Source organism: Bemisia tabaci, chromosome 1 (assembly GCF_918797505.1).
Source record: "Bemisia tabaci chromosome 1, PGI_BMITA_v3".
Taxonomy (NCBI): Eukaryota; Metazoa; Arthropoda; class Insecta; order Hemiptera; family Aleyrodidae; genus Bemisia; species Bemisia tabaci.
Genome location: NC_092793.1, coordinates 61,449,376 through 61,468,314, shown reverse-complemented (window position 1 = coordinate 61,468,314; position 18,939 = coordinate 61,449,376). Strand labels below are relative to the sequence as shown.

The 18,939-nt window shown below is 37.0% G+C and overlaps 1 protein-coding gene across 4 annotated transcripts in view; it reads left to right on the top strand.

Annotated features, from left to right (window-relative positions):
- The window catches only part of retm (real-time), a 135,422-nt gene extending 116,969 nt beyond the window's left edge, over positions 1-18,453 (top strand). For all 4 annotated transcript variants that reach the window (XM_072304802.1, XM_019049473.2, XM_072304791.1 and 1 more), the window contains 11 exons: positions 2,583-2,821; positions 7,038-7,263; positions 7,598-7,787; positions 8,370-8,458; positions 9,296-9,433; positions 9,569-9,689; positions 10,127-10,245; positions 10,426-10,545; positions 11,338-11,479; positions 12,048-12,300; positions 13,085-18,453. In XM_072304802.1, the coding sequence (XP_072160903.1) occupies positions 2,583-2,821; positions 7,038-7,263; positions 7,598-7,787; positions 8,370-8,458; positions 9,296-9,433; positions 9,569-9,689; positions 10,127-10,245; positions 10,426-10,545; positions 11,338-11,479; positions 12,048-12,300; positions 13,085-13,172 (1,725 nt within the window). In that variant the 3' untranslated portion in view covers positions 13,173-18,453. The remainder of the gene's footprint in view (positions 1-2,582; positions 2,822-7,037; positions 7,264-7,597; positions 7,788-8,369; positions 8,459-9,295; positions 9,434-9,568; positions 9,690-10,126; positions 10,246-10,425; positions 10,546-11,337; positions 11,480-12,047; positions 12,301-13,084) is intronic.
- Positions 18,454-18,939: the final 486 nt, after the last annotated feature.

Below are 18,939 nucleotides of genomic sequence, written 5' to 3'. Positions count from 1 at the left end.
TGTCGAATACGATCTATTGATGTTTAAAAACAAATGAGAAGGGGGCGGAAAAACACAGGAGGCCCATGGGCGGCAAGTAGGCAAATCTGACCCTGGCGCGTGCCTCAAGGTGGAAACGCATATAGACGCTATTAGTGCAACGTCACAGAAAAGCGATATATATATCGATTTTTTCGCATTGGTAGCATTGAAAGAGGTTATGCCAATGTTATTGTTTGGATCCAATTCGATATAATGGAGAATCCCTATGATGACGTCGCCACTAATAGCGTCTATTGTCGAGCACAACAACAACAACAACAACAACAACAACAACAACAACAACAATGTTTTGCGTTTATCGTGCCGATACCTGACTGACAGGAAAATCTGTCTCACTCGGACACGGGGGGTCTACCCCTCCTGTCGAAAGGGCTTTTGCGCGTCCTCAGCGTGCCTCCCTGGGATTGGACTTGCCCCAGTTCGGTACCGATACGCTCGGTGGGCGCTAACTCCGGCCAGGCCGGGGGAGGTAGTTAGCTTACGATCTACTCTGCTTGATTTTACCAGTTTGCAGAAGGCTCCCTGGTCCGCATCAGCTGGCGGTCGGTGTCATCCAAACACCTGACACTTTTGGCTGCCTATGCAATTTACATGGATTCCTCGTTTCCGAGGCTCCATGGCAATTTAACGTCTTCCGACGTCGGGACGTTGTCCCTGGCCTTGAGCGAATTGGCCTAGTACCACCGGTAAGGGCGAGAGTCTTTAGTCGACTCTTACCCCTACCCCGAGCTAACCCGCCTTCACTCGGAACCACACAGAGTCCAACCCGTGGAGGCCCCAGGTAAACCTGGTGGGCATGAACCTCCCCCTGTGTACCAGTTGATTCGTGCACTGAAAAAAAAAACCCCGGCCGTGGGAGCCGCAATTACGGGCTATATAGACTTACCGTCCGTTCCGGGCTCAAAGGCCGAAAATTCCGGCTGCTAGCGGCGTAGCTTCGATTGCTCCGGGTTCAGAGGCCGAAGCTACGGCTCCAGCAGCCGGAATTTTCGGCCTTTGAGCCCGGAACGGACGGTATGTCTACATAGCCCGTAATTGCGGCTCCCACGGCCGGAGTTTTTTTTTCAGTGTGCTGACCATTCAGCAAGGGCCTCAACAGCCACGGCTCCTGACCTGGTGGGCCGGAATGGACCACTAGATAAGGTACGAATTTCAGCATTCTTATACATGTTTCTTAACCAAAATTGTACGTAAAACACGATGCACACAACGAAAATTACCGAAATCAACTCCTTACGAAGATATTTAATGATTCTTAATGCGTGAATTCAAACCACCCGCTCATAAAAACTCAATGCTCTACGTGATTCACATCGCGCGCTAAACGTTATCATGACAGTCTCTGCGATATAAAAATCTGGCAACCTCTATCTTGACGCTTTGGCTCAGTTATAGCAAATTGCTAATAGTTTGAACAACACATGATGGGAAATGAACATTGCTCGATTGAGAAGCTTGCTGAAACCGTTGTAGTGGGCGATTTGACTCACGTAGAGTTTTGAGTTTCTTGTGAGCGGGCAGTTCAAATTCCTCGTAACCAATGTGAAATAAAAACGTTAATATCTTCGTTAGGAGTTGGTTTCCGTAATTTTCGTTGTGTGAATCGTTTTCTACGTGAAATTCTGGTTAAGAAACATGTATCAGATCGCTTAAATTCGTACCTTGTCTAGTGGTCCATTGTCGAGCACAGCGAGAAAACTGGGTCGGAGTCAAAAATAAAGCTATTCAGTTTTCCATGCCAAACACTTCCTAAAACTCTACTGATCATCGGGTCACAGTTTCAAGCCTTATTCTGAATTTTGAATGATGTTATTAGCGCCAGAAGTGAATTGTTTCCAAGACTGGCAACAGCGCGGCAAACTTCAACAGCGGTTTTCTTGAATTCCCCGTTTTTCTTCCTCGAATTTTAAAATTACCGCTAAAGCGTCAATTTTCGAAATTCATGGGTCTTATTTGCACCGAATGATGCAAAGTCAACCACTCTAAGCTGTGGTTTAGTTATCTAATTTGCTTCTCCCGGACTTATTTTGCCTGACCCTGTCAAATATACTGACAAATGTTTTTCTTGAGATATTAATTCAACTTTAAGCGTCCTTTCTTGTCGACAAAATTATTTTATTTTTTTTGTGTGTGCTAAATCTGTGCGTAGTTAACTGCAAGTCAGTTTTTTAAGTTAAAGAAACGTTGTTTTGTGATTGTTAAGTAACAAGGTGTGGACCCAGCACCATTTCTCCACCTTGTTACATACAGTTCGGGCCACTTCTTAGTGTTTTTTTTCATTCGTTATTGTTAAGCTTAAGTTAAAAAAGAAACTGATTTTAAGTTAAATCCGCAAATTAAGTTATAGGTTAATCCGTTAAGTTAAATGACGGAAAGAAGCGACGCTTTAAATCGAAATAATATTTCGAGAAAAAGTTTTTTTATCAGTGTATGATGCCTCCCCTATCCCTCCAGAATTTAGCTCTTTTATCTCTTTTACCCTCGCAGTTTGTAGTAGCAACAATTTTTAGTTTTGAGAGCTAGATTTTGGAAATTTGCAGGCCCACCCGGAAAACCCAGAATGGACCTGCTTCGAGCAATCGGCCACTTTAGACGTGAAGTCGTTTTTTGGCTTCGAGAACACCATAGAAAAGCTGGCAATGAAGCAGTACGTCCAGAATGTTTCAAAAGGCAAAGAAATCATCGAACACTTCATCAACGTGCTCAAGGAGGAAGGGATAACCCACGTTCCACCCTGGATTCCACCCGAGAACTATGTTGAGCCACTACCCTCAAACATGTGAGTTCCAATTTTCTTACACTAACTCTGTGGACCTCCAAACACTGTGCGAACTTAAGCATTATGATGTCTATTTCCTCAAGCATTATGATGTCTGCTTTCTCATCAAAATTTTACGTAAAACACGATTCGTGCAACGGAAATTACTGCAAGTAACTCCTAACCAGTATATTATCGTTTTTCGATGCAAAAATGGTAACTTCCCGTTCCTAAAAAAACATGACGATCTTCTTACTTGATTGACCCAAACCGCACAGTAAACGCCACCAGAGAACAGATTCTACGGTATACTGCCGTGCTAAGGAAGAACGCCGTATGAGCCTTCAGACGTTGCCAAGTTTTCTCCAATAAAAACCAAATTTACTGGGAAAATTGCGGATATTACTTTCTAAAATGTTCAGATAATTTTGTACGCAATTTAATCCAAAATATCTGAATTTTTCAAGGAAAAATATACAAGAATGTTTTCAAAAATACATGTTTTATCAAGGAAAATTTGGCAACTCTAGAATGTTCATACGGCGTTCTTCCTTAGCACGGCAGTATAGCAACCTCAATCTCGGCGCTTTGGCTCAGCTGTTGCCTGTCGTTTACATTTTAAACAACACAAGGCGGGGGAGGAACACTACTCGATTAAGGTAGAAGTGCTCGATTTGATTCACGAAGACTTTGGTTTTTCTCGACCGGGAACTTAAAATTTTTCGTATCCAATGCTACATGAAAACAACAATATCTTGGTGAAAAGTTGATTTCAGTAATTTTTGTCGCGCGAACTGTAATCAAGGTTAACTTTTGAAGAGGAATTATGTATCAGAATGCTCAAAATTCGTGCCCCGTCTAGTAGTCGAGTGATGATCGAGCTTGCAAAGAGCTTGATGCAAAAACGGCTTTTTTCGCCCCCCTCTGGAAGTTCTTCAGACTTTGTCTATTGATTACTCATACTTCAGCGCTTCTTTTCCCAAATTTTCAGACCCCCAAAAAATTTTGGGGGGGAGCTAGGGGGGGTGGAAGTCAAAACCTGTGAACCTCGATATCTCTTGAACAAAGAAAGATATTGAGGTCCGGTTTGGACGAAAAATCGTCTAAAATTGCATACTTTAAGATTCTAAAGGTCGAAATCCCGATATCACATTTTTAAGTTAACATATGTGCTTTTTTCCAGTTTTTAGGTCAAGAAAATTTCTTTTAAACGAAAAATTTACAAAGATCTCAATTTTTTATTTGAACCAAAACCAGTTTTTTAAATTGTTCGTCTTTTTCCGCATCCAACGAGTGGTCGTATAAGCTGGGGAACCGAACGGTTCCGGAGTTATGATCGATTGAAGTTTCCGCTCAACGCGCGCCGACCGATTTTCGCGCGCAAAAAAGTCGGATTTGACTGTTATTAGATCAGATTGAATGTTCAAACTGAGCAAAATGCTTTATTTGGGACTCTTGAGGGTCGCTGAGTTCAGAAATTACCGATACTTCCAAAAAATTCACGTTTTTAAAATTACAGCTTCGGACAGGACCACTGAGCGGCCGGTCGGCGCTCAGTGGGCCTCTAAAATAGCGCTGCGGAGCTGTAATTTTAAAAACGTGAATTTTTTGGAAGTATCGGTAATTTCTGAACTCAGCGACCCTCAAGAGTCCCTAATAAAGCATTTTGCTCAGTTTGAACATTCAATCTGATCTAATAACAGTCAAATCCGACTTTTTTGCGCGCGAAAATCGGTCGGCGCGCGTTGAGCGGAAACTTCAATCGATCATAACTCCGGAACCGTTCGGTTCCCCAGCTTATACGACCACTCGTTGGATGCGGAAAAAGACGAACAATTTAAAAAACTGGTTTTGGTTCAAATAAAAAATTGAGATCTTTGTAAATTTTTCGTTTAAAAGAAATTTTCTTGACCTAAAAACTGGAAAAAAGCACATATGTTAACTTAAAAATGTGATATCGGGATTTCGACCTTTAGAATCTTAAAGTATGCAATTTTAGACGATTTTTCGTCCAAACCGGACCTCAATATCTTTCTTTGTTCAAGAGATATCGAGGTTCACAGGTTTTGACTTCCACCCCCCCTAGCTCCCCCCCAAAATTTTTTGGGGGTCTGAAAATTTGGGAAAAGAAGCGCTCAAGTATGAGTAATCAATAGACAAAGTCTGAAGAACTTCCAGAGGGGGGCGAAAAAAGCCGTTTTTGCATCAAGCTCTTTGATAACAAATTATCATTTGCAATGGACCACTGGACAAAGTGCGTATTTCAGCATTCTGATACATGTTTCTTCACCAAAATTTCACGTAAAATACGATGCACACAACGAAAATTACCGAAATTAACTCCTTACGAAGATATTTAATGATTTTTGATGCGTGAATTCAAACCACCCGCTCCTTAAAACTCAATGCTCTACGTGATTCACACCGTGCGCTAAACGTTATCATGACAGTCTTTACGATATAAAAATCTGGCAACCTCAATCTTGACGCTTTGGCTCAGCTGTAGCAAATTGCTTATAGTTTGAAAAACACATGGTGGGAAATGAACATTGCTCGACAGAGAAGCTTGCTGAAACCGTTGTAGTGCGCGATTTGATTCACGTAGAGCTTTGAGTTTCTTGTGAGCGGGCAGTTCAAATTCCTCGTAACCAATGTGAAATAAAAACGTTAATATCTTCGTTTGGAGTTGGTTTAAGTAATTTCTGTTGTGCGAATCGTGCTCTACGTGAAATTCTAACCGGGAAACATGTATCAGAATGTTTAAATCGTACCTTGTCTAGTGGTCTATACTGTAATTGAGAAAATCATCTCTGTTGGAGGAGTCTGCTGAAAAACAGTGGAGTCATGAATGGAGCAATGATTTCCCAGTAAGTCCCTCGAAACACAGCTCATTCCTGCAAGGTCTTTTAATCACACAAGTATGTAGATAAATATACAGGGCGTCCCAGGCCTTTTTCTCGATTGTTTTAGGTCGTACGAAGTCAGGAACCGAAGGGTTGAATATGGAATCGACCTCAAAGCATCCTAATTGCATCGCCCCGAACCCATCCTCCCAGCCTATATTGAGGGGTAACTGGGGGGGGGGGGGGGGGTGTTACGATCCTAAAGGTCGGGGTTTCCGACCGAATTACGAATCAATCCCATCAGAATTGAAAAGCACGGAGAGCTTTATTTCAAGTTGACCCCTAAAAATCCAAACTATCGGCCCACCTTAGGCCCAAAAATGACTCTGTAAAGCCTCCGTCATATTCTCTTTGGTCTCTAAATTACCGTATATTCTCCAAAAAAAGATGGTATCCAAGAAAATAGATCCCGAGGAATCCGAATTTTATGATCTCAAAGTCCCCCTAGCTCCCCTTGGCGGAGAGGGGTAAACAAGGGGCCCAATTTTGGAAGTCTGAGCTCCTTTCCGAATCGCAAAATAATTGCATCCAAATTTAAGAATAGAACAAAAAAGTAAAGTGATCCCGAAGAGTTCAAATTGACTTACCCAACGCTCCAAAGTAACTCCGTAAAGAGGGGGGGGGGGGGGGGGGAGCGGTACCCCTTCCAGAAATTGCTCCTTAGTCGCAAAATTGACGTTGATTCTCCGTAAAAAAGTGGTATCCCAGGCACCAAGAAACCCGAAATGAACGGTCTCTGAGCTCCTCTGATCTTCTTAAGTGTCAATAATCTTGGATACCACCTTTTTCCGGAGAATCTACGTCAATTTTGAGATCAAAGAGAAATTATGGAGGAGGTACCGTCTCCCTCTTCACAGGGTCATTTTTGGGACCAAGGAGGGCCGATTTTGGATTTATAGGAGTCAATCCACAGTGAAATTTTATGTACTTTCCAATTCTAATAGAATTGATTCGAAATTCGGTCGGGTACTCCGACTTTCAGGATCGTGATCCCCCCCCCCCCTTTACCCCCCAGGGGAGCTGGGGGTGGGGCTCGGGACCATGAAATTTGTATGCGTTGGAGTTGATTTCCTTTTCAACCCCGCGGTCCTTGACTGTGTACGACCTAAAAAAACTGAAAAAAAAAAAAGCCTGGTACGGTTGGTTTGGGACACCCTGTATAGCTGCTACATATAAAGTTCCTACAAAAATTTCAATTTTTCCTAAGCTTTCATTTTTGCTCTCCCCGTCCCGTTCCTCTACTCTGCTTTACCATTCAAATTTTGATTACTTTCAAAATAATTAAAAATTTAATGAATTTAATATGGCATTTTGCTGACTTGTTCATTTTCCAGTGGCGATGAGTTAGGAGGTGTGAATGGGAAACTAGCTGAAGTGACAATCACTACATCAGCAGGGAATCAGTTGATTAGACAAGGTAGTTCCTCAAGCAACACGCTACCGAATACATATCATTTGGAGGCTGACTACATCCAACGATATCTCGGAGAATTAACCCCAATTCAAGAATCTCAGTTAGTTCAGTTGAAGAATAACTTCGCTCATTTACAAAAAGGGAAAGTAAGTATCCTAGTTAAAGCAATCAAAATTGATCCAGCTGAAAAGTGTATCTTGCAATCAGAGTCAGATTTACCCAATTGCAGCTTGTAGGTCATTAATATTGTGGAACTCCCAGTCCTCTTAATGATGATGGCAAAAATGATTTTGTAGATATGGTTTGAGATACAATTTTTTGGTAGGGGAGATTTTTCTTAGAAGAGATAACTGTGGTTCCTCCTCTTAGAAATGTTCAAATTTTGAAAGTTAGAACACAAAATTTTTCCTATCGACGGCCTATCCGGAAAGTAAAAGAAAACCTTTTAGTTACAAGTTTCAATTATTCCTTACGTTTCAGATACCTAATGACCCAACATTACTCAGGTTTTTACGAGCACGGGACTTTAATGTCGAGAAAGCACGAGAGCTTTTATCTCAGTCATTAACTTGGCGCAAAAGGCACAATGTCGACCAGATTCTCTCATCCTATGAAACCCCTGATGTGATCAAAGATTACTTTCCTGGCGGATGGCATCATCATGACAAAGGTAAAACATCAGATTTATTTAACTCGAAATATATCTGGAAAAGTTTTCAATAGGTTTACACCCAGTACCAGTACCAGTTAATATATGTAAATCTGTACATCAAGGTTAGGTTTTAAATTGAATTGTTTGCTACCATTAATTGAACGCATTCGTTCTGTGGGTTTGCTCTAGAGTTTAAATATTCCTGTCGTCACTAGCATCACAGTTGGAACCCATGTTCTCATCTTATTCTCTGACATCACAGTGCACCAAAACCCATGAAGTAACAATTTTGTCCCTAACGATGTATTTTTTTTCTCTTGATAAAAATTACACAAAGGGCAAAATATGTTTTTCCAGAAAGTGTCTCTAATGTTGGATGACATGTTGCTCAGTTCATTCATGTATTGAACAATATTTTGCTCTTATGATTTGCTGCCAATATTGTATCTGAAGAATTTGATTCAGATGCGCTGATTGTGAGTAGAAGTGAATTAGGTTACTCTAACAGAAACTGGTCTGAAAAAATGTCCTGAGGAGGCTCAAGCAAAAATTTTGACTTACTGCAATGTTTCTTCATGAGATTACTATTTTACTTTTCAGATGATCAGCCAATTTATCTTCTGAAACTGGGACAAATGGATGTCAAAGGACTGCTTAAAACTATTGGTGAAGACAGTCTACTAAAATTGGTAATTTTCAATTAAATCTACTTTTCCACTTTCTTCTTTTTTCAAGTAAAAAAAAGAAAGAAAAAAAAACAAGAAAAGAAAGCAACTGAGTAATGATTAAATATTGAAAGACTGACTTTTGCATTATGCAGGGAGGCCAGAGATTAGTTGATGCCATTTGCATTACACGAAAAAGGAGGAAGGATCGTGTTTTTTCATCTTTTGGTCCAACTTAAAGAGAAGGAATGAACCTTGTTAGAAAGGCTAAATAGCTCTGAATACTTTGCATTGAGTTCACTGAAAAATCTTTTTTTTTATCCCTTAAGGAGCTCCAATTATTTTTAGTCAATATTTGCATCATTTTACATTGTTTACCTTTCATTCTAACAAAAAACAATTTCCACCTCTTGTCATTCCTAGTCATTGAATGTGATTTGAAGATCAATGTTAAAAAAAAAAAAAAAAAAAAAAAAAAAAAAAAAAAAAAAAAAAACTGCAGCGTTTCACTCATTTCTTTGGAAGGGGTAGTGACCCTTTTGAAGCTGATATAAAATTTCATTCAAAGACATACTAATTTTTAAATTCATTTTCAAATTTTATAATTTTCTCTTCCATCTTTAGAACCTGCAATGTATCAGAAAGTCATATTCTCGAAGGAAAACACAGGTTATAGTAAAAACCATACAGATATGGATCATATTATAAAATTATGTAAGTGTCTGGCTGATGATTCTTATAATTTTTTACGTCCGGTCGCTTCTTTCTATAAACAAAAATGTGTAATTTTATTTTCAATGCAGAAAAGTTTGGTTGCTCAGTCTTTGTGATACAAGTTATTTGATATATCTATTTTTTCAGACAATGCATGTGTGTGAGGAAGGATTAAAACTTACGGAAAAAGTAACGAAAGACTGCGGTAAGCCGATTTCAACATGGTGTCTGTTGGTGGACCTAGAGGGACTCAATATGCGCCATCTCTGGAGGCCAGGAATTAAGGTATTCTTTCAATTATTATCACCAAACACAAGGTGTATCTGTTAATTATCCCTTTGGAAATGTTGAAAAGAGCACACTTTGTTATGTATTGGATAATAATTTTTAATTATTTTTAATTATTTCTCTGTTCTCCAGGCATTGCTTAGGATAATTGAAATTGTCGAGGCAAATTACCCTGAGACTCTTGGCAGAGTTTTAATCATTCGAGCTCCTCGTGTGTTCCCTATTTTATGGACTTTAATCAACAAATTCATAGGTAAATGTGCAAATTTCTTAGTTATCGTTTGTATACTCAGGTAGTTCAGAGGTTCATAGTTTAAGGAATATATCAATTATTTTCCTTCTTTACTTCATGTGTCTTAATAGAATCATATTTAATGCAGAATTGGAAAGAAGTTAATAAACAAAATACAGATTTTAAAAAAAATATTAATACTGTAAGAATATTCTTCGCTCGCAGATGCTGCTATTATGAAGTTTTGCTTTTCAAAAATGAGAGATATGTAATAGATTATTTAGCAATTTTGACAAATGTAGCATTTCTATCACAGAACTGGTATTCCAGCCTAAGTGGAGCATGAGATTGCTCTCAAAATGGAGAGCAAATGTGCAGCACATCACAGTAGTTTTACTGAAAAGTAATCTTACTGAGTACAAAATTCTCAATGGTCTGTTACTTTTATCATTTTTCAGATGAAAAGACACGCTCCAAATTTCTGTTCTATGGAGGAAATGACTATCAAGCTGCTGGAGGACTGGTAGATTATATTGACGAGGAATTCATCCCTGACTTCTTAGGAGGTCCTTGCAAGGTAAATTCCTACCAAATTCTCAATTTCGGTAAAAGTAGCCAAATATTTTTCAGATTACAATGGGTAAAATGCAAGTTTTATGTGTCCTAATTTCTCACTCAAACTCCTGCTACAGAACCGAGGAAGGAAAATTGCAGAATTGATTATATGGATAACCTGACCACCTCTTTATGATTGCAGACGAAAATTCCAGATGGAGGAATCATTCCAAAACATCTTTACCAGGCTGACATTGGACATGAAGGAGCTTGCATGACAGAGGACAGTATCTATTCATCAGCGGGACTTAGTAGAAACCAAGTAAGAATATGTTAATTTTCTCTTTTTATTTCATGATTAGATCTGAAAATTTTTTAACACCCTGTAGGAGGGGTTTGGAGGACAAGGCGCAAAAGTGCAGTTTTTGCTATTTCGAGAAATAAGTGTTTGAAGTTTCAAAATTACATGGATCCTTCGGTGGAAAGAAAGTTCATACTGACTTATCAATACTTGAACATCGGAATTTGGGAGCGAATATTTCTCAAAATATGCCCTGAGACTAATTTTACTTGAAACCATTATTATCTCAATTTTTTTCAAAACTGCACTCATACACCACGCCTTGTCCTTTAAGCCTCTTATAGCATTCTTATATCTTTTCTTTTCATTTCTTATTCATCTTTATATGTCACCCTGTTTTCGATGCTTGGTTCATAGAAATATATTAGGTGAATAATTTGTAAACATGCGAGTCATAAGATTGTGCGTGTCGCTTCACACTATTACAGTTCATCTTCAAGAGCCTTCCTTTGTAAGAGTCTTGCAAAACATGCTCTGCAGAACTTTGTACTGTCAAAAATGACTTGATTTATGTTGCACCTTTTGAGGTGGTGCCTATTCCTATTCTTTCTATTCATCTATTTCTTTTGAGAAGTCTCTGTGTAAAGACGATTATCTCTGATTCAATCAATATGAAGAATTTCTCATATCTGCACATTTGACAAGAATTCATTCCATGCTAACACAGAAGACACAATGAGTTTGACAATTTGCTCTTATTTGCACAATGAACGATGAATCTACCACTGAATTATGTGTTTTTATCGGTTGCAGTCTCATGAAGTGTTTGTGCTGATAGAGGCTCCTGGCAGTGTGATCACATGGGATTTTGACATCATTCGTCATGAGGTCGCTTTCAGTGTTTTATACTTGAAGCGGGTGTTACCATCGCTTGCAGAGGATGAAACTGAATCAAGTAAATCCTTTCATCTTCATCTTTATGGTTTTTTATTTCTTTTTTAAGCTTTACAGTAGCCTCTTAAATATCTTATAAGGTCAAACTAGCTTATCTCACGTCTTTAAACTATTTTTTTCACGGTTATGAACAGTGGACAGTGATTCTGTAAAGGTCTAATTACAGTAAAAAGCTCATAAGCCCTTACTTAAGAAAATTCCTAGATGTGTTTTGGAGCCAGAAATAGGCAAGATAGAATCATATGAAGCTGCTGGGTGGGTATGAAATTTTAAAATCTTACTTTTAGAATTTTTAACCAATTCCTATGAATGAGAACCTGTGTTTGAAGCAAGATTATCAGAGCATTTCTCCGAAATATACTTCAATGAAAGGCGCACACGCTGGAGTGTATATTGTTAATTGTAAATTTTTATCAGCAAATTCTTGGCAAGATATTTAGTGTAAGCAAAAAAAATCTGAAATTGGCACTTTAAAATTGGCTATTGCTTTCCTTTTTTTCTACTCTTTTATGTCTAAAATATGTACTTTTGAATCTTATAATGATAAGAATTATATCTATGTTTTACAGCAGGGACAGAACAGAAATTGGTGTTCGACAAATCGTGGAAAGAAGGCACGGATTATGTTGTGGTTGAGCCAAGCACAGTCTGTCATGAAGGCGAAAGCATTCAGGGTTCTCACGTAACAGCGTTTAGTGGAATGTACATTCTCAGTTGGCGCCACCATGCCAGCATGGTCATTGACAATATTCTTGATACAATCACAAATCCTAAAGCAGAAATTATGTACTACTATGAAGTGCTTCATTCAGCAGATTACAAGTAAGACCACATTTCATAACCATAATATTAATTTATATTGAAAGGGGCCGCACTTACTAAAATTTCTGTCAATTTTCCACCAAATCTGGACAGTAATAGACAAATGCTGTAGATAAGGTGTAAGAATGTGTGCAGTCAACGGAGATAGAAGCAAGAGAAGCTCATTGAAGAAACTGACTGCTTTTATTATTGTAGGTCATGCCCTGCCGTAACTTTTACCAGATCAGATAGTCTGGTCCAATAGAGTGGTATGGATGCTAAGGAATGCCCCATCTCCTCAGGCACAACAGAGCTACTATTGATGTGTCAAATTTCCTCCAGAATATATTTTCTTGAAGGGAAAGGCTTCAAAATTGAATGCTTGAAAACCCAAACATTTTATATTCAAACAAATTAAATCTTTGGTAGGTGTGTTCCAGCAGAATCGGTCAGCTGTATGTTCTAATAAGATTATCAAAGGAGATGTTAAGATAGCGTCAGAAAGAAGATAGTCTCAGTAGTAAGAGGATGCTGAAATTTTAGAACTGTCAACTTCAAACTTCCGCAGTTCTAAATTTGTTTGAAAATTTTTGGTGTTTTTTTGTGCCAAAATTCTCATGAAACACTCCTTTATGCAGTGGCACCAATATCTCAATTGGAGTCTTTTGGTATAAAAGGCCCCTCTTCTGCTGACAGTCATTTAATCGGTGCTTTAATTTCTTGCAAGATGTTTTAGCAGGCTGATATTCACAGCTAACTTAGTGTGCTCTGTAAGTAATTTTACCTTGTTTGATTTTATTTTCAGAGGCTCCATGTCAAGTTTACAATCAGGGCATAGTGGATTCTCTGCTCTTAGTCAGCGCTCAATAGCAAGCGTATGTCCGTCAAGATGACTAAAGGATGAAACAGCTACGGAGATTGAAGGAAATGATAATGATAAGGCATCATGGAAACCGCCTGATTCTGTTCTTTCTGCCACATCATAAATTGTACCAATATTACCATGTAATGAACTTTCTTTGATAAGTTTCCTTTTCTTTACTCAACTTTGTAAAAGTGAAGCATTCATTTTTTTAAAAATGATAAAAAATCGATACAAATTCGTAATCTTCAAATTTTTAGTGTGATATTTTAGTTCCTTTTGTGCTTGGTCTTAAGTTCAAGCTGTTTATCAGATCGAATTTGAGAATTTTTAAATTAAGGAGCGTCGTGTTTAATCAAAATTGTTCTTTCATTAGTTTTATCAGTGTGTCTGTCAATTTTTCTCTTTTAGATTTATTTGTTATTTTATTGAATCCATTAGTTTTTTGCACCAAAGGAAGCTCTCCTTTTTGTTGAATCAAGAATGATATGCCTCGTAGCTAAATGTAAATCAGACATAGATGTGTTGGTAAAAACCAAACTATTTAGCTCCCATCAAAATGGTCATTGTACAATCTCATTATAAATATTAAAAATGAAAATGATGTTTTATTAATGGGCAAGTTGATGCAGTATGCTGTTCTGTGAAACACAATTTTAAAATCAAATTAAATTTTTCTTTTTGACATCTCTCTCATTTTACTGAATTGATTCAATTCAAAATAACAACTTGCAGCTCAAAATTGCAGAACACCAGGGACTTTTTGATTTAGAAAATAATGACTGAACGGTATTAATGCATATCAAATGATAGGTGGATGACCTCATTTGCGTATTGTCATTTAATTAATGTTAATTGGACTACATTTTGTAATTAGGAAGTACAATTCCTGGTTTCTCCAAAAAAAACAAACATTTGCATGAGGAATCTATGGTAGGTGCATAAGAAGTTGTTTCTAAACTGAGTCAGAAATTGTAGTTCCCAATGGACCATTAGACAAGGTACGAATTTAAGCAATCTGATACATGTTTCTTAACCAGAATTTCACGTAGAACACAATTCACACTACGAAAATTACCGAAATCAACTTCTAACGAAGATATTAACGTTTTTATTTCACATTGGGTACGAGGAATTTGAACTGCCCGCTCACAAGAAACTCAAAGCTCTTTGTGAGTCAAATCGCGCACTACAACGGTTTCAGCAAGCTTCTCAATCGAGCAATGTTCATTTTCCTCCATGTGTTGTTCAAACTATTGGTAATCTGCTATAGCTGAGCCAAAGTGTTAAGATTGAAGTTGAAGATTTTTACATCGCAGAGACTGTCATGATAAACATTTAGCTCGCGATGTGAATCACGTAGAGCATTGAGTTTTCATGAGCGGGTGGTTTGAATTCACGCATCAAGAATCATTAAATATCTTCGCCAGGAGTTGATTTGGGTAATTTTCGTTGTGCGTATCGTGTTCTACGTGAAATTTTGGTTGAGAAACATGTATCAGAATGCTGAAATTCGTACCTTGTCTAGTGGTCCATTGCTAAATGAATTGGGATGTGTTCAAACCGCTAATGTCCATTTTTTTAGTCTTAAGTTTTTTTAAGTTCATAATACTTTTCGGAGTTGGTTGCAACCACGAAAGGGGCGTTAAAACTTTTCTTCGGGTTTCTTTACTCCCAAAACGAGTTCTTTCATCACTTTTATGGTTGCATCAACTCTTCATAAATATTATGAACTCAAAAATCTTGAGACTGAAAAAATGGACAGTAGCAGCTTTCGCAAGTCCCGATTCAAATGTTGTCCAATTTTAATCACTTTTATCAGGTTTCAGCGTTGATTTTTGAACTAATGGTGAGGCAAACTTTTTTCTTTGAGAAACATTTTGAAGATAAATCACAAAGGTTGAGGCTTTCTCTCACACCTCGCTTGGTAATTCTGTACACTATTGTAAGCACCTGATTGAATTATTTTTTAAATTTGGATAATTAATACTACCGTGATAGCGAAGAGAGCAGTAACTGCATGTTGGGATGAACCTTGAGACACATAAAAGCATGTGCTAACCATGACTTATACAGAAATGCACTTACTGCTCTCTCCGCTATCACAGCAGAATAGTTGAACATATATAATCAGAACCATCTTAATTAAATCAAATGTCTTCTCATTATTCCTATGACTTTTTTCCCACAGAAAATAAGGCAACATTCTAACTTGAAATTTTGTGATTTATATTCTCTACGACCTTTCCAAAAATTCTTATTAAGTTTTAAAAGGTGTATACTCTTGTTTGGCTTTCTGCTAAAAGGAAAAAAATCATGAGAAGAATTATATAGGCGATATGAAATGCTACTCCAAATTGTTGAACAAACGCCAGAGCCACGTTTCCAGAGCCTTTTTAACTTTTAAATAAACAACTAAACGAGATATTGATGTTTGTATCAAATGGAGGATAAATGACATCATTAAAAAATGCTGATTCTGGTTCAATTCTCTTAATTATTCTACTGGTTTTTTAGCATAATGAGTATGTACACCAAGTACTCCTCTTCAAAACCCCTAATTTGGCATTTCGGTAAAATAAATTCTCATGTTTCTTACTTTTGCTACCACAGTTAACCACCAGCTGCACAAAAACAGCATTGTGTTTTTGGGGTAGGTACCTAGTCATTAGTGAGTAGCTTAAGTAATTGATAAGGTCAAGTTGGAAGGAATATCGAGCTTTTAACTAGGACAGATCGTTTCAGACACTCAACTTACTAACTTCAATAACCTATCATTATCACTACCTAAATTTATCACCATCTTAATTTTCAGAATTACCAAAGTCTTTCCATCATCAAATTTGTTACCCGAATCAGGAGCTCAAAACTTCCTAGGATGCTTTTGCATTGCTGAGACCAAGGCTGCATATCAAGACATTCTTTGATTATTAAAATTATCACGCATTGGTTCAAAATTAAAGGGAATTGAGGAAAATTCGTTGATGCCAAAAATAGGTATTGATGGTTTAAGTTACATTATTTGATGAAATGTTTTTGCCAAATCTGTCCCTCTAGTGTCTGCTTGTCAAATTATCTTTATATACACTCTTCCTAAAATCTTTTGCATGAACGTATGCCAAATAATTTATATCTAAGAGGAAGAACATTGTAAATAACCATTCGTATAGTAAATTTTGTTAGTGGGTTTATTCTATGATTTTTGATGCCAAAAGATCTTCTACAGTTAAAATATCTAGAAAAAAGTGTATAAACTCGGAGTTTTGATTCTGCCGACCATTTTCCAAGGGTTTTGTCACCTGGGCATGGCTTAGCAACATGATTTTTCTTGAAGTATGTTATCATCAAACTTCTGAAGACTTTCTGTGGTCAAGTTTGAGACTGTTTCATTTTCCTCTTCTGCTCCTCATCCCTTATTTGAGTATAATAAACTTCGTGAGTTGTGAAGTTTTCAAAGATATAATTGATGAAGATGTTAAACTCTAACCAGAAGCTCGCTCAATTTTCTCGATCTGTTATAGTTTTTGAGCAAGTTTAAAATTTTAGGCTCCTATACTTTTACATCACATGATTTAGGCAGAATACTTCAACAATTCTTTGGAGTTCTTAGAAAGTTTACTTTGACATCGCTCAAATTTTACATACATTTCTTTACAGCACTAAAGTGCCCTCTGCGAGTATTATCCTAATAATATTTTGTTTTACATTTTATGAACTCATTGAATTTGTTTCCTGAACTGCTATGTTGATCTCAAATTTTTATACCGATTTTAATCTTAGCAAATTTTTAATTGTACTTTTTTCTCTTCATTAATTCAAAAATAATTTTATTCTTCCTTTGTGATAGTTGCATGAATTGCAAGTCCATTTGATTTTCCATCCTCTGGATTAAATATTTTTCCTCGTTTTGTCCAATCAGCATGCTCCATCTCTGCATTTTCATTGTGCCTCAACATTTTATCTGTTAAATTCAAAAGAATAGATGCTTAGAGGTTCTTAGACAATAGGTTTCTTGTTATCCATCTAGATTATAAAAAGAAGTACTTGCTTTGAAATTCAGAAAAATGACGACTTTGATGAGATCACTTAATTATTGTTTTATAATGCGTATAATGTCATATAATGCGTTTAGTATATGTAGTGAGTGTATGGGCACTGAACTGAAACAGCGATTGCATTATAAACAAAATGGGCCTAATTATGGTTGCGTCTAACCCGCTAATGTCCAATTGACAATCAATGAAACTTGCTCCATTAACAGAAGTGAAGAGTCCTTTGTGCAAGCAACTGGTATCTTCCTTTTTTACTTCAATCGGAGGCAAGACCTTTTTCGAGATGCAGATACTTAGAGGCATTCATGTAAGATAAGTCTATTTAAACAGGATTTATATTACAGACAGTCTCCTATTGCATGGGTGGATCCAAATATGTCTTGCTATTTCCACACATTTTTCTAACTACAAGGTTTGCGCACCTATCAAGAAAATGTAATATAAAGTCAGTCGCATAGCAGATTGATGCTATTTTGTTAAAAATTCTCAGCCTTGAGGGGATTAAAAGAGCAGCACAAAACAAGTTAGTCTAGGTTTACGTCAGCTCTTTATTCTTTCAGTGCCCTCTGAATAAGCATACATATTTTATGCATATCAGCTGAATCTTCCACCTATGGATTTTAAAGTTCTCTTAAAATTGAAGGAACGAGTGTCCTTCACTTCAGAAATTTGATGAATGTCTTTGATAATGATTGTTTTGGTTGTAAAAATGTTAGCAAAAATTGAACTTATTAATAGTTATCATTGGTTCTCTGTTTTCTTTTATTGTTTCATCCTTTTTTTTGTTATCATGGAATCAAAATATTGAAGGCAATGAGAAAAAAAGAATTTAATATTATAAATCAATAATTTAATTTTCTCTTTAAATACCGCAAAGCACTTTTTATTATTCATTTACACAATGTAATGATTAGGCCAATGCTGTCACTGCCTGATTAGATCATGAGCTGACTCAAAAAAAATCCCTCCGGCCTGAAGTGAGTGTTTGCCCAAAGTCAATTAGGATGTATTTAGATGATCGACTCCAGCAAATTACATATGTAACTTTTCTAATCTCAAAAATTTTCCATCACGGTTGCATAGCAGAAAACGCTTTAAGTGTATTACTACTGTCGATTCTATGATTGTTAATGATTATAATGATTTATTTCACTGGATGTTATGCGTGATTATCATGTAATTAGGATATTGTCAAATTATTGGATGTATATAGATACTCGTTCTTTTTTTCTTTTTTAGCAATAAACGTGATTATACTGATTTTTTGGCCTTTAATTTTTTCAACTTCTTCATGGTTGAAAACAAAAAGACACACTCAGCACAATTTGCACTCTCCCAATCTCCACTTCTATAGTTACTGCTCTCAATTTCCCCTAAAATTTTTACAAATAGCAAAAATGAGGTGATCTGCGCCAAAATAAAAAGTTTTCAGTGATTGATGCCTAGCCTATAAATACAGATAGACAGTGAAACTTTCAAACTTTGTATGTACCTTGATTGTGGTGTTTTGAAATCTCGAATCTTAAGTTACTTTTTTAAAGGAAAACAAATAAACATCATTCCTTGAGGTTTTCCTAGAATTTTCTTAGCATGGAGACGTGAAATCATATAAGTTTTTAAGAGTTTATGTTAGGTAACTTTCCATTTATAAAGTAAACTGTAACATGAGGTCTGCAGCTTGACAAACCCAGGTACATGGTCTGGGAGCCTCACTGTCCAAATATATAGTCCATGAGTAGGTGAACG